We start from the raw sequence: 15573 nt of genomic DNA, 5'->3' as shown, positions 1-15573 counted from the left end.
TGTTGATCATTCTCAATGTCTCGATTGGATCGCTATCAACGTCAGCTGGTCTACCCGACCGTGGAGTATCGTCCCGCTAGAAACCTCTAGCAAGAACCTTCGCAAACCACTTCTGACACATTCGATCAGTCACAGCACCTTCTCCATACACTACACAAAAATTTTGGGGGCATTTCAGTTGCATTTTTACCTTCCTTGAAACAATAAAGCATAATATGCCAAAAATGTTGCGTATTTTTTTCATCTTCAGTATTAAAATGGCTGCAAAAAATTCACCAATTGTGATGTCTTTTTAAATGTGTGTTGATATGACAGCTGTTGCAATGCAATCTAACACAGTTGGTACTAACGATAAAGACAACGAAGCGCTACTGGAGCCTCTGCGCAACGAGAACCAAATGAGCTTCCTGGCCAAGCCGGTAGCAGCTTGGAAGATGTTCACGTCACTGTTCGTGTCGTCATCCTATGAACTGGCTTCAGCTTCCTCTCCCGTGACCCGATGACCCCAGGGCCTTGGCACGTGCTGTGTCGGGAGCCCCTCACCGTACACTCAGGGCGTGTGTGACCACAGCCCCCTCTGCCGCTGCGGCTTGCCTCCATGCCCGCTCCCGCGTTCTAACAACTGTGGTGCTTTGCTCGCGGATTTTATTACCTGTCCCCTTCCCCTTCCCCCGCTGGACTTCCAGTTTCTTAGGGGTGAGGTCGCTGCCTAGTCCGCGTCTCTGCTCCCACGGCCTACAGCAGGGTTTGCGTGGGGCAGCGTCTGCCGTGCGACGTTCCCTCTGGCTCTACAGGACGGTTTGAAGAGCGAGTGTCGTAGCCCGCCGTGTGCCAGCTTGGGGTAGACGCTTGGTACACCTGGCCCGTGCAGCTTAGCCAGATGATACTGTTCTTATTTTTTAATGAGAAAACTGAGTCTGAGATAATTTGAATCACTTGCCCAAGGTCACGCGGCCAGTGAGGACCCGCTGTGTGATGCGCAGGCGGAAGCCCCTGTGTGCGCCCCGCTGCACACGCGTGCACGGGAAAGTCACATGACTGGAAAGCACAGGGCAGATTGCCAGGATTTTAACGTTTTTTCCCTGGTCCTCGTTTCAGCAATGAATACATATTATTGATGAAAAAAACGTTTTCAATGACTTTCAAAAATAAATTCTGTAGTTCGGAAGAACCCACATTTCCACCTGCACTCGGTGGTGGACAGGTTCAGCTTGAAACTTCATCAAAAAAGCAAGAGCAGTGAGTCTTTGTGATGCAAGAAAGTGGCCCTTAACCGGCAGCGACAGAGCCCAGGAGAGCAAAGGGGCCTGAAGTCTTTGGGGGTGGGGACAGGGAGCAGTGTGGGTGGGACCAGCATCAGACCAGGGTGACACACTGGGTTCCTGCCCCGTTCTGCCGCTCGTCACCCCATGAAGAGCATCGTGGAGCTGCAGGGAGACCGGTTTGGTTCCGAGCAGCCAGGCAGGCCCTGGCGGGGGGTCGGCGGGGCAGGAGCAGCACCAGCCCCTGCCCCAGCGGCCGTCACCTGGGACAAAGCAGAGCCACTCACCAACGTGAAGGGTCGCCGTGGGCTGGATCCCAGCCTCCCTGCCCACGCAAGCTGGCTGTGAGCAACGGCCTGTTCGGGAGGAGTGCTGGGTGTGAGGGCAGCCACGGGCAGGCTCTTGCCCTCCCAGATAATCTCATTTTTAATTTTCTCCTGGACACGCACATTAAAGTTCAGTGTGCGAGAATTAATAGCTCTAACACCCTAGCAAAGCATGGTGGCAGGGCCGCGCCTTCCCACCCTAGAAAAGCCCTTGACCTTCCTAACCACGCCCCCTTCTGCACCGTGTCTCCACGCCACCGGTATGGGGCCTGCCTGCGCAGTGAGCCAGCGCGCCTTGCGTGTCCCCTGCACCCCAGGCTCTGGATCTGCCGGTGGCCGCGCCTGCTGAACTCCGGCCGTGTTCCTGTTTTGTGTACTAAGCCCGTAAGCTCCACGCTCTCTTTACTGATACCAGGATCTTCGTTCTCCCCATTTTCCACTCCTCCTCCTAAAACAAGAGCCGAGCAAGAGCCAAGCCCGTTTGGTGGCCCCCGCCGCGCCCCCCGCCCCCGCCCCCGCGGAGCCGAGAGCGCTGGCCACACACAGCCTTTGCCGGCCCCCAGGGCGTGCCTACCCCACGGACAGCCGCTGCCCAAGGTTGGAGTCCGGCTGGTGCCCGGCGGAAAGGTCTGCCGGCGAAGGCGGAGACGCTGGCGCCTGCGGGAGAGCCCCGCGGCCCAGAGTGGGGAGAGACACCTGACCTTTGTGGACGGAATTGCGTGCGTGGATTTCCTCCGTTGGTGAGCCTGAGCCAGGGATCGGAGGGGACGCTGAAAACACCCCCAAGGCTGCTCCCGACAGCCCTGCAAGGCTCGGCCGTGGAAAAGGCGGTGTTTGCTGGGGACCCTGGGGAGCCGGGCGAGCGCCTCGCCTGGGTCACAGCCCCTGTGGGGCTGCATAACTGTGGAGTACACTGTCTTCAGTGCCTGGGAAGCCCTCCCTCCTGGCGGGGGCTCGGGGTCCCCGCCACCCCCCCCCCAGCAAGTGATGGACCCCCGGAGACAGGCAGGAGACAGCCAGCGGTGGGGCCCCCTGTGCCCTAGGATGTCACCGTGTGTGTGGGCCAGAGCGTATTCAAGAGAAAATCACGGATCTCAGAAAGCTTCCGCAGGAACGGGCAAGAGGAGAAGATTGTATTCCTGAGAAGCGGGGGCGGGTGGCCACATCCGGGCTGGGGGGGTTGGTGGGCAGTCGTGTCTTTTAACCTCACCCCAGGGGACACCAGGCAAGAATAGCAACCAGGGGTCCTTTGATGAAAAGCCAGCTGCAGGTTCCACTCCGGGGCTCGCTGCTGCTCCCGCCACTGACCCTTCCGCCTGCCCCTGGGGGCTGGGCTCTGCTTTAGGAAGGAGAGAGAAATAGCTGTTGCTGTGTTGGGGAACACACGCTTACCTTTCCTTTTACTTTACAGCAATTTCCCCAAGGATCCACTGTAATATCGGACTGAACTGTGTTGACAGAGTTTTAGCCGAGATAAAATGCTTTAAACTCAAAGCAAACCCAACACAGGATCTCCACGCACTTTATTTCATTGCATTGTATCATTTTTGCCAGGACAAAGCCTAAGTTCCAAGACAGTCGCAGAGGGAATATGATAAAACTATTGTGGCGCAAATGAAGTCAGTTCCTTTTTTAAAAGAGTGGTCTAGAATTAATGCCAAATGATTAATTGCTTTTTGTCAGAAGTAAGTTAACCTTAGTTTTTAAACACCATCATTACACTCTGATTGATTTCTCATTCAGAAAAATGGAAAAGACAAAGCAAGAGCCACTCCTGTGACCAGATTTATTAAACTCTTAAGGAAGGTTGTATGTTAAACAGCACTTCAGAAACGAAGCGATCTTTGGTCTGCGGTGTCGAATGAAGACATCGCTTGTGCCGTCTTGCTTCCGGGGGTGGTTGGTGGAGACAGCGCCCCGAGTCTAACACCTGACAGCTCTCCGGGCGAGTTAAAATGATCCTCCGTGTTGCAAACTTCCCCGGCGCCCACCGGCCCGGGCACGCTTTCTGGTCGGAGACCGACCTGAGATCGTCACAGCACATAGCAGCACAGAACGCTTTGGGGCAGGTTTTCGGAGCAGCTCCTCCTCTTTCTTGAAACCTCTTCCTTGCCCAAAGCTTCGTCGTCATCACTATTAGATTTCCTTCGACCCGTGTGTTTGTCATTTTTGGGAATGGCCGCAGAGCAGGACTAAGCTGTGGTGGCCCTATGGCGGCAATTACCCCGGGGGGCAGATGTGCACGGGGTTGCCCGGCAGAGCGGGGTCCAGCCCCTGGGCAGGGCGGTCCCCTCAGTGCCTCGGATGGAGCCTTCGTGTCTGCTGGGCCCACGCGCGGGAGCCACTTGTTCACACCAGGACGGCGTCAGCGCTGTCCCCACATCCTAGAGGATGGGACGCTCCACGCACCTCCCACCACGCCGGCCTGCAGGCCCCTCAGGCACAGGACGATCTTACGCCATCAGAACAGAGAGCTCACCGCCCGAAGAGACTGTCAGGCTCCGCCGAGATGGAGAACTCTCACCTCCAGATGTTGGGTGGGAACAGACGAAGGCCGCTGTGATCTCGCCTGCCATCTGATCTGGGGAACCTTCTGTCACCCTGCATGCCACACCATGTCCTGGTGAATACCGGCTTGGCCAAGAAGTCCATTTAGTTTCTTCCATAAAATAAAACATACTTTTCATTCTCACCAATAACTTTATTGATTTGGATAATTTGAGCAGGTCGGCTGTCTCCCAGGTGGTATGATGTTGATTGTTCTCAACTCATGTCTCAGTGTGATCGCTACTAACTTCAGTGGGTCTACCCAACTGCGGAGCATCGTCCAGCGAGAAATCTCCAGCACGAAACTTTTGACACGTTCCATCTGTCCCAGCACCTTCTCCATACACAGTACAAATTTTTTTTTTTTTTTGCATTTCGATTGCATATTTACCTTTCTTGAAATCATCATCATATGCCAAAAATGTTGCTCTTTTTCTTCCACCTTCAACATTAAAATGGCTACACAAAAGTTCACCAATTTTGATTAGTTTTTTGAAATGCACATTGATACGACATCTGTCACAAGACAGTCTAACAAAATTGTTTCTAATGATGTTAAAGACAACTAAGTGCTACTAGAGCCAATGCACAGAAGAAAAAAAAAAATGAAGTTTTTGGCCAACCCAATATATTGTATAAAGACACCGTTTTAACAGCGTAGTCAGAAGGGAAACGCTGTTAGCATCTTTCACTAAAGCCGTGCCAGGTTGGTCTCAGTACTCAATGTACAGGTGACGTTAACATCTAGGCTGCTCTGTGGCAGGCGCTCACCAGCCCCTCGTTGGGGATGATGCCTGGGGGTTGATAATGTCTGGTTCTTGGGAGGGGGGCGGGCAGGGGGCGACCACGGCCCTGGAGTCCATGTATTAATAAAACATATAGCACGGTCATTGGTCAATAGCAGCAGGTTAGCAGAATTCCAAAACAGTAGGAAAGGGGAATGTTCGCTTTGCGGGGGCTCTTAAAGCGGTCATCTCACACTTGGACCAACACCCTGACATTTAGGGGTGGGGATTTTTCCCCTATGTTTTCATCAAAAATGTTTATTTTGTTAAAAGGTCATACAGGTAGAAAACAGGCACGCAGGGCAGCTCCCAATGCAACTACAGGTAAATGCACTTTGAAATCCACTAACACCCGCAGCGCAGTCTGCAGCCTGGTGTGTGCGGACAGACTCACACTTGGATTCGCCTGTTAGGTTTGTGCGCTGGTAACTGACTGATTTTTAAACCTGTAACATCTCTCTGTTTTATTTGCTGCTCTTTCCAGAGGCCCTGAAAGGGCGCCTCCCTGGAGCAGGCAGGCACAGGCCGGCGGCCAGGCCAGGCCATAGCTGCCTGGTGTCGCAGCGCGCCCTCGGGCACGCGCACGCTTCCGTAGGCTGCAGCCCCCGTGGAGCAGAGGGCTTTCTGTGCGAGAGGCCTGCGGGTGCATTGCCCGCAGGACCCCACCCCTCCGAGCTGGCCTGGGGAGCCAGGGCGTCCCGCTCAGCGCCCCCCAGTCCATTGACGGGGGCGATTGTTAGGGCACAGGTGCGGCGGAAAGGAACAGAGCCTCTGAGGCGTGGGACCGCTCTTTCAAGTGGCCCGGCCTTCCGTTTCAGGCACCTGATACCCCGCGGCTGTCACTCGCTGCTCTAACGGCAGCGTGCCACCCACAGTCACTAAGGGCTTGGGAGCCACAAGGGGCCCTTTCATTAGCGAACCACCTGTCCCGTGGTTCAGGACAGGTCGTGAAATTATGTAGAACAGGAGCTTGATTTCAGGTGTTTTAAATGTGCACAAAGTTTGTTGTGATATTTTATATTTATAATATATACTTATAATTTGTCACTTGGCAAATCAGCATTTGATTTTATCCAAAACAAACACTGTGGATGTCAACCAGCAAAAGATGGCCCGTGACACCTGAAGGAAGTTGAGGTCTTTTCAAAAAGGAGATGAAATTTATCACTTTCCTATGTTACTATTTTTTTCTCCAAAGTGCCCAGGACGGTGAGGCTTTTTATAGATTCAGATCTTGTGAGGCTGGTGTGGAAATGACTCTCAAAGCCCCTCCGCCCCGAGCACACGCCTGCAGGCACGCTGGGGTGTGTTGTCTGTCGTCTCCCGCGGTCCAAGGCTTCGCTCGGGCTCCTGCTCCGCCCCGTGTGCTTCGGTGGGCGCCTCGGAGCCGCCGTCACCGGAAGGACCTCTTTGCTGAGCACCTGTTCTTGGTGTCACTGGGCACACACCGCAGCGTTCAACATCCGAGGGGCACCGTCACAGAAGGGAGGCTCCCCAGAGCCGCCCACAGTGCCGGGGGCTGAGGGGCGGGCGGGCAGGTGGCCGGAGTGTCGCCACACCTGCAGGACCCGTCATCGACACCGCAGTCTGTCCCGCTTCAATTGCGGCACGTCCAGATCTCCTCCAATCCCCTCGCATGGGGCAACTTCCCCCTTAAGGTCACGCTCTCCTGCATTAGCAACACTGTGTTCCGGTCGCAGTTCTGCGCTGAAAGCCTTTCGTTTTCACTTCCCGGAGGGGGGTGGTTTTCAAGACCTCGACCGCCCTCTGCCCCCGTGTCGGGGTGCTTTTCAGGACCGAGGCAGTGCAGCCTGCAGCGACCCGCCGCCCCACCTCGGTTCCCTGCCCTCTCTGTTCGTTTTTGTCCCGTGTATGTGTGTGTGTGACATCGTCTCACTGGGATGTCGGCCGTGCAGCACGGGAGCTGCGTTCTGCGTGTTGTTTCCTTCTGCTGTTACAGCTCCAGAAGGGAGCCTGACCTGGGGAGTGGGTCTGTCTGCGGTCCGGTTGTCTGGCCGTCGGCTGGCGCCACACTGAGCTCGTGGCTGGAGGGTGGTGTGGCCTGGTGCGTGGCCCGTGCATCTGGAGAGGAGGCTGCTGTCCACCAAGATGGAGACAAACAGGTTGGAGTCGTGCAGGTCAAGAACAGGCGTTCAGGGCCCTTTATTTTGCCCATTTTACCTGTGAAGCAACTGAGCTGAAAGAGACCAGTCACCCAGAGTCGCACGGCCAGGCGGCCAGGCTGGGACTCGGCGGCGCTCTCGGGCCTCTGCGGCCGAGCCGGCTCCTCTGCACGGGTCCCACCATGTGGCCCCGCTCCCCTCCCCTCCCCTCCGTGCCATCTGATGCCTCCGGGTGCAGGGTCCTGGTGGCTCAGACGCACCCCCTACTGCTGCTGGGAGATGCACGGGGCCTCCAGAAGCAGCTCACAGCGCCTCAGCCTCTCGGCCCCGCCCCAGGAGCTGTCCTCACATAGTGTGCACAAAGGCGCTGGTTTCAAAACCCTGAGGTTCATCTACGCAGCAGAGAAAAAAGCAAGCAAGCAAACTAAGGAGCCTCCTACGCGTTATGATGCAGAAAGAAAGAATGGATGTTTTTATCCTTTTGACGTTTAACCCTGGATAGGTCCGCAGGATGGTGTGTCAAAACGGCACTGGCTCCTTTTTCCAGCCTGGTCTCTGTAGTCCAGGTTTTCTTAAACCTGGGGCACCGTCGCCCTCCTTTTCCGAACCAGGTAATGCGGGCAGATGAAGGGGCAGCCATCAAGCAGCAGCCTCGCTCTGGGGTTTCTGTCCCCAGAGCGGAATGAATTGCCACGGCGCGTTCAGCACCCTGGACAGAGCCCGCCGCTGCCTTTCTCTGGAGCCTCTGACAGCACACCCTGCCCCAGTTGGTGACCCAACTGCCTGTGACTTGTGACAGAAGCAGCCAAGGGTCTAAAGGCTGGAAACTTACGTTCTCAAAGAGGAGCACACATTCAGTTAACTCCTCTGTATTCAGTTGAGTTTCTGCCAGACACGCTGGGCCCTTCCCAGCCCACTCAGCCAGCGGCGCCTGCACGCAAAGCAGCACCTCTCTGTCACGTAACAGCCACAGCACCAAACCGAGAGCTGGCTGAGGCTGACCGTGTAGAAAGGAGACGAGGCTGGAGAGAAACAGGAACCTCGAGGTGATTTTGTTTCCTCCCACCGGCGCTGTGCAGAGGAACTCCGCGCCATTCGCGGCCCTCCAGAGGCACGTAAACTGTGTGCGGCTTGCGGTCGGCTAAAAGTTCAGCCAGGAAACAGTCTGATTTTTGACCCTGAAACATAAAATCCCACTTGCTTTCTCCTATGGGTTTTTTTCCTGGCATGTTGCTGCTCCGACGTCTCAGGTTTCTGCCCCACGGGACCATTTACCAGCGGTCTGTTCTTTCATGAGCCCAGACCAGAGGACGGGATCTCATGGGAGCGGGCCATCGGGTGCGAGGAAACACAGGCAGGGCCTGAGGGTGTCTGCTGCAGTGGGTGACAGGGGAGAAGGGGGCAGGACGAGACAGTGGGTGCAGAAGCAGCAGTGTGCCCCAGGGGTGGGAGGGAGGGGACGCCAGGCATGCGCTCTGCCCCACAGGACAGGGAGGGGACGAGACCGTCCCCAGAGAGCCCGCAGCACAGAGCCAGGTCCTAGCAGGCGGCCGGAGGCCGGGGAAGCCCCATCAGACCCCTCTTGAGCTCAGCTTCGGGGCTCAAGCCTTGCACACAGCCTTTAGCTTCCTTTTCTGAGTGTCCCCAAGCCCCCTCCTGACCCCCAGCATGGCACTCACCCCACACTGTGCTGGATGGTCCAGCTGACATGGTCTGTTTTACTGATTCAATTGCTTTGTAATGTTTAACAACACAGCGACCACTCTTCAGTGTTTTCCTTTTTCGAAAAGCAGCTTCGTTGAGATAAAACTTGCACAACGTGCGCTCCACCTATTTACAGCGTACACCTCAGTCGTCTAGCGTGTTTGCAGGGACAGGCAGCCATCCCATAGTTCCAGAACCTTCTGACCACCTCACAGAGAAGCCCTGTCCCCTAATTAGTGATGAGAATCTGTGCTGGTTTCCTTCGAACGCTTGATAGATGTGCTTCCGCCAGCAAGGGCTTTCTGTAAATGAAGATCGGATGTCTTAAAATCTGATCGATTCAGCCTCATTTTGAGAGACATCCCGCTAGAATCAGAAAGGCCCGGGTGGGAGGAAATGCTGCTCCCATTTTCCCTCTGTTGCCCCTCCTATTGTGTCCCTCTCCTCCCCACTTTGTGACTCAGTACAGCGCTGTGTTGTCTCTCCCTTTCCCCCAACACCTGTCATCTTCCCCGACCCCCCGTGGTGTCCCCGCTGCCCCTCCTCCTGACACCGCGCACCTCTGTGCGCGCGCTGCGCGCGGCGGAGGGAGCCGGACAATGTGGCCGGCTCTGAACCGTCTTCAGAGGCGGGATCCAAGCCGCCGCCTCCCGCTGGAAGCCCCTGTCAAAGGGCTGTGTGAGGGCCGAGGTTTTGAACTCCGCTTCACACTCACCTTTTCACAGAGGCTGGGCTGTTGTGATTTCCTCGGGCGGCAGAGGTGGCCTGTCCTTTATTTACCAGCCTGCACATGCCTCTGAGCTTCAGAAGGGATGGAGCCCGTGTTCAAGACCCAAATGAGCTTTCTGTGGCCGCCTGGCCTTGGAGGGGGCGTGTTGCAAGGTGCCAGCCACTACAATGACTTCATCTTAAGTGTTTAGAGGGTCTTAACCCTCAACTGATTCTCCCCCGGACCCCCCGCCGCACCGGCCCCGGCACTGGCAGAGAACCCTGTCTCTCATCATTTCGAATTCTTTTAATACCAAAAGGGAAAAAAGAGTTTTTGCTAATGTGTTGTTTCTGATACTACTACTGACTGAGTGAGGAAGGGCGCTCACACACACTGTCCTCCTCCCTATTCCATTTCCCCCCATAAAGGTGCCCGCTGCTGTGACCATGCATTTAAAGCAGTGGCTGTCTCTAACCGCGCATAGGAAATTCCCAGTTAGCCAGCCCTGGGGACCACAAGCGCGCCGCCCCCCACCCCCCACCGCCGGCGGTGGGCGCCGCCCCCCCCCACTGCCCCCCGCCAAGCTTCGGCAACCCCTCCCCAAGTCCAGGCCACTGAGGAAGGGTGGTAGCAGGCGTCCCTCCGGAGGGTCAGGGTTCCCCGAAATACAGGCTGCAGATCTGGGGAGGGGCCTGGCCCCTGACCTCAGTGGGGCCCCAGGACATGCCTCGGGAGGGCCTGTGTCAGTCGCCGTCCGGGCGCGGGCACAGCAGGGCCGTGGGAGCCCGGCGCGCGGAGCCCGGTCTGCCTGCAAACCGGTGGGGACATCAAAAACCCATCCACACACCTGGCAGTGGCGGCTCTCACCGAGGCGAGCGCCCAGCAACAGTTCATCAAAAACAGCCCAGCTAATGATCGGCTGGGCAGATAATCAGAGGAGAGTTAATTGTAAGGTTCGATATGGCATCTTGTCAGCAGAGATAAGTTGTCACGTTTTCCACTTGAGCTGAAACTAAATGATTGTAAAATAAGTTATGAGTGTCCTTGGGCCTGTCTGCCGGAATGATAGCTAAGAATCCATTCCTGGCCCATCAGTCTCGGGCAGGCTGCTTGATATTTATGCGAACGGAGTGTTATTTTATCCCTCTGGTCATGCTTGTCAGCTCCCCCAGTGAGGAGCGAGGCTGCCTCTCGGACTCATCCTTCACGTGCTGAGCTCGGAGAGACTGCAGATTGTTATCGTTATTGCTTGGATTATATATTTTTGGGGGTGTACGTCGAACATTGATGCCCGATTGGGAAGAACTAATGGCTGACACTGAGCGCGCGGGATGGCGGTGGACCGGCCCATCCGGCTCGGCGCCGCGCGGCCTGGGGACTCTGCGGCGCCGCCAGCGTCGCGGTAGGTGCGGAGTGATGGGGCGCTTGCCGGTTTTAATTCGGCGCCTCCTTTCCCTTCGCCTCGCCCCTCCTGTAGTGGTTAGCGCAGTCAACTGTCGTCATCGCCTGTCGCGGTGTCTGGTAATTGATACAAAACAACAGGCGTTCTTTGCGGACGGTGTTGCCAGGGCTGCAGCTGGAGCGCATTTGCAGCGTCGGAGGCCGGGCTTTCGGGGCCCCTTCACTCTGAGGGACACCTTGCCGGGCAGGGGCGTCGCTGTCGGGAGCGGGCCAGCCCAGCGGGGAGCTGTGTGCCTTTGAGTCGCTCCTGTTTTATCCTGAGGAGCGTTAACTGCCCTGGGAAGCGATTGCTCAAGACCCGGCAGCCAGGGGCATTAGCATCCCGGCGCCGGGCTCAGGGACCGGCTACCTAGAAACCGTGGCCCACTCCACGTGAGCCCAGGCCACTGTCCCCGCCGGCCTCCCGCCACGGCCTCCCTGACCCAGGGCCGCGCCTCGCCCTCTGCCGTGATGTGCCTCCGCGCGGTGGGTGTCACTGGCACTGCTGGCCACCACCAGCCCACCTGACCCGGCACACGGAGAGTCCTCGAGGTGGGCGAGTGGTTTGGTGGCGGCTGCCTGTCCTCGCCCAGCTGTTCACCCCTGCGCTGTCCCCACTCCCCCTTAGCCCATCCACTGTAGTGGCCGACTCTCAGCAGTCACCACGCTGCTAGCTGTCCTTCCCCCAGAGACAAAATGGGAGTCCCACTTCCAGGGCCACGGTGTGGCCTCGCGGCGCACACCACCGCAAACACGAGGCAGCCAGCAGCGATGGCCAGAGGGGGCCGCCTTTCGGGGGCTCCCTCCCCGGGCTCCCTCCCCGGGCTCCCCAGACCCACAGCTTCTGCGCGTGCGTGCGTGCATATGTACGCATGCGCAGCCTCGCACAGCTTCCCCGCAGAGGGGCGTGGTGCGTCGTGCGGGACGCTGCCGAACCTGGCTCCTCCCCAGCGGAACGGCCCCCTGGTGGTGCGGTGGGGGACCCTGGTGGCCTTTTCTCTGTGTGCGTTTGGTACGTGGGGTTCTGGTGGATGCTCCCCGCCACGCAGGCTTGGGTGAGGGATCGCCGGTCTCAGCACCTCCAGGGAGCTGCGTTCTAGGGCACGTTTGGACACGTGTGTCTAAAAAGATACCTTAGGTTGTGTTTTCCGTTTTTCGACGGATGATGGCATTTTCTAGAATGCCACGCAATGAAGGCATGTGTAACTCAGCTTGCGTTCAAGTATCTTAATGGTTGAAATTGTGTAGCCATTCCGCTCAAAACCACTTCCCGAAGTAGCAGCCGGGTCGTCCGGTGGCCACACGCCCCTCCGCCCTCGTGGCCCCGCTTCTCAGGGTCTGTTTCTCAAACGCAGCGGTGTGCTTCCTTGTCAGGGTCACGTTCTGGCTCTGTCCTCCACCCCCGTCATCCGCCGCCTCCCTTCTTCACCTTCTCTCCAGTCTTACCGCGAACGTCCCCTTCCCAGCGACACCTGCCGTGAGCACCTGTAGGAAGCCCCAACTCCTGGCACCACCTCCCCGACCTCCAGGCCGCCACACGCCCCTCTCCTTTCCGGACACTAAACCACATCCTAAAGGACTCTAGGCTGTGGCCCAGCCGCTGCCTCACGCCAGTCGGGCAGGACGCTGTGTCCGTTTTTCTCAGTGATGGTTCCTGAGCATCTAGAAACCCAGCTGAGCCACAGCCAGTGCTCAGACACGAAACAGACTGTGCCGAGATGTGGGAGGTGTCGAGATGGTGTTTTTCCATCCGTTTTCAGCTGCTTTTCTGGTCAAGCTATGTGGTCGTTGCTGGCCTTCCAGCACGGCGGTCTTCTCTTTGTTAAAGATAAACACAGACGTCATAGATCGAGTTTCAGTGACGGTGAATTATCGCACTTGTGCGTTGACTGTAAAATAATCTAACCAGCTTCCGTGAATCAGAAGTTGGTGGGTTGCTCTATCGACTTGCAAACGCCAGGGCTGAATGCTGGTGAGAGACCCGCTGTTTGCACTAAGAAAGTGGCCCCACAGTCGTGGGCTGCGTTGGGGCAGAGGACAGGCCAGCAGGGACACCTGCCCCTCGGTGCACACGCAGGAGACGACACCTCGCTGTGTGTCTTTGGGCGCCCTGCTTCAATTCCTAACCTGTCGACGTGATGATGGGAAGAGAGCAACAGGCGGCTAAAACGTGTGCGGCCCCCACTTGCCATCTGTGGGGCTCCGGTCTGGTTCGGTGGAGGGCAGTGACTTCTCCTTGGCACAGAGCTGGTGTTGGGGCGCGTGCCCGCTTCGAGTGGCAGGAGGCACGTGAAGACAGGGAGCCCCAGGCCTCTGGTTTTCTCTGCCTTTCCCCCAATGTATAACTGACACATCGCATGGTAGTAGTTCAGGCGTGTAACGAGGATCACGTGTTCTGCATACAGTGACATGCTCACCCGAGTGAGTCCAGGTAACATCCGTTGCTACAGTTACAGAGTTCTTTCGTGTGATGGGAACTTTGGACATCTATTCTCTTAGCGACTTTCAAATATACAATACAGCATTGTAAACTATGCGTATTGCAGACATTACATTCCGTGTACTATCGTTATATTTACTGTATGTTGTAACTTAGTGATTATGTAACTGGACGTTTGTACATATTAACCAGCTTCATGATGCTTTAGTGCTGGGTGCCCTGGGCCTCCCACCCCGCAATCTCGCTGTATACTCTTGTTCTGTGTTGTATTATACATATGTAATAGCTAATAGTAGGCTGGATTCCCCCGGCCTCCCGCCCCGCAGTCTTGCGTGTTATATGCTGTGTAATATACATGCCGTTTCCACAGTGGGTCACTTACGGGCTGGCTGGCTGCGGCCTTGGGGGACCAGGCCTCAGCGGCCATGCAGAGAGCTAACCCTGCTCCTTTTGCCTTTCCCTCCCTGCAGACACAGGCCTGGGCGACTCCCTGTGCTCCAGCCCGAGCATCTCCAGCACCACCAGCCCCAAGCTCGACCCACCCCCCTCCCCCCACGCCAACAGAAAGAAGCACCGGAGGAAGAAAAGCGCCAGCAACTTCAAAGCCGACGGCCTGTCGGGCACCGCCGAAGGTAAGGTCCCCCGGGGACGCCGGGGCGAGCCATGGGGTTCAGTCGCGATGTCACAAGCCCTGAGAACCACAGGCGCGCGATGGCCAGGCCACCACGGCAGGCCCTCGGGCCCTGTCGTCTCGGACTGGTGCTGGAGATCCTCCCACCGAATGACTGCTGTCGCCCGGCAGGTGGCGATGCGGGCGTCCCGTCACGTAAAAGCCGGGCCACTTCCCTGGTGTTCGGGGCGACCTGGGCCGATGGCGGCCACGCCCCCGGGGGCCGCGCGTGTTCGTTCCCTGAGGAAGACGCGCCTCCCCTGATTGAGGCGCCTTCTCCGCCGCGGGCGGGCCTGATTCCGATCCGACGTCCTCCCTTGAGAGCCTGTTGCTCGGTGGTGGTTCCATGAGAGGCCCAGGGGTCACGGTGTGCATTGCGTCTCCTTTGACTTGTCGCGTCCTTGGTCTGCGTTCTCTCTGACACCAGATGCAGTTTTCCCGAAGCAGCTCCTTCTGGTGGATTCACGGTTGTCTTTTTCCACAGATGCAAGTGGGGAGCCACGTGTGCGCACACACCACATTCAGGCAGGTAGAATTCATGCCGTTTTCGTAAGCAAGTTAAAGGCACACTTTGAAGGAAAACTAAAACTCCCAGACGTTGCTGGGCGGCGTGAGTTGTTATGTGTGAGGCCCACGGTGGTAGCAGGGCCTGTTATCTATGGGGGCACCACGTCCTGGGACCCTCTTTAGAACGTTGATGCTTCTTTCTCTGTCTGCACCACGCTTCTCAGCTTGCGTGACTGTTCACAGCCGAGTTGCACTGCTGGGTGTGGCGGTGGGGCAGGAAGCGGCCTGTCCCCTCCAGCTGTCAGGGGGAGCCTGCGAACCCACAGCGCACACGTGAGCAAGGCGAGGACGGAGCGCCTGGCGTGTGCGTCGCGCATGGCGTCCGCCCCGGTCTGCACGCCGGGCCGTGGCGGCGTCTCAGGTTAAAGGGACGACCGAGGTTCAGGGAGTCCGGGAGCTCGTGGGGGCGCTCACGGCGGCTGAGCGGGCGCATCTGAAAGCTCCGCCTCCCGCCCAGGTTCCTGCCATTTCGCCCCCATGGGCGTCCTGCTAACGGGGTTTCCCAACGTCCCTCTCCCTCCTGTCACAATCAGTGGGACTCATTCTGCGGGGGCTGCCGTGGTGAACAGCGGTGACTGCGGGTCAAGCAGCCACGAGATGCCACCGCGCTGCCCACTGGAGAAGGGTTTGCCCGCAGGCGCCGAGCGTGGACGAGGCCCCTCAAACACCTGTCCGGCGGAGCGCGCCAGCCATGCCGACGGCCGCAGCCTGGCCGGCACCGGCTCGGGGTAACGTCAGGAAGCAGCGCGGCCCCTCACCGGGGAGGGTCCCCCGTGCCCCGCACACCCGGGGAGGGGAGAGGAATGCAGCTTTAGGGAGAGGCCTCGACCCGCCTCACAATGAACATCTTACTGGGCTTGCTGCGTGTTTCCAACCAACGGCTCTTCTCAGAAGCGCCGCCTGGCAGAAGCTCTCGGGTCCGCCTAGAACCACAGGGCACACCTCTTACACGTTTTGATTGTCCCGCCCACCTACCGACATGGTGCAACCGTGCGAGTAA

General features: G+C 57.6%; 1 protein-coding gene across 4 annotated transcripts in view; it reads left to right on the top strand.

The window, feature by feature from the left end:
* Positions 1-15573, top strand: part of AGAP1 (ArfGAP with GTPase domain, ankyrin repeat and PH domain 1) — a 415191-nt gene that overhangs the window by 304032 nt on the left and 95586 nt on the right. For all 4 annotated transcript variants that reach the window (XM_054571257.1, XM_054571253.1, XM_054571255.1 and 1 more), the window contains one exon: positions 13807-13968. In XM_054571257.1, the coding sequence (XP_054427232.1) occupies positions 13807-13968 (162 nt within the window). The remainder of the gene's footprint in view (positions 1-13806; positions 13969-15573) is intronic.

Source organism: Pteronotus mesoamericanus, unplaced genomic scaffold (assembly GCF_021234165.1).
Source record: "Pteronotus mesoamericanus isolate MK-2021 breed Mesoamerican mustached bat unplaced genomic scaffold, CSHL_Meso_final contig_1018, whole genome shotgun sequence".
NCBI lineage: Eukaryota > Metazoa > Chordata > Mammalia > Chiroptera > Mormoopidae > Pteronotus > Pteronotus mesoamericanus.
Note: the sequence above shows the minus strand (reverse complement) of the source record. Positions and strands in the feature narration are given on the sequence as shown.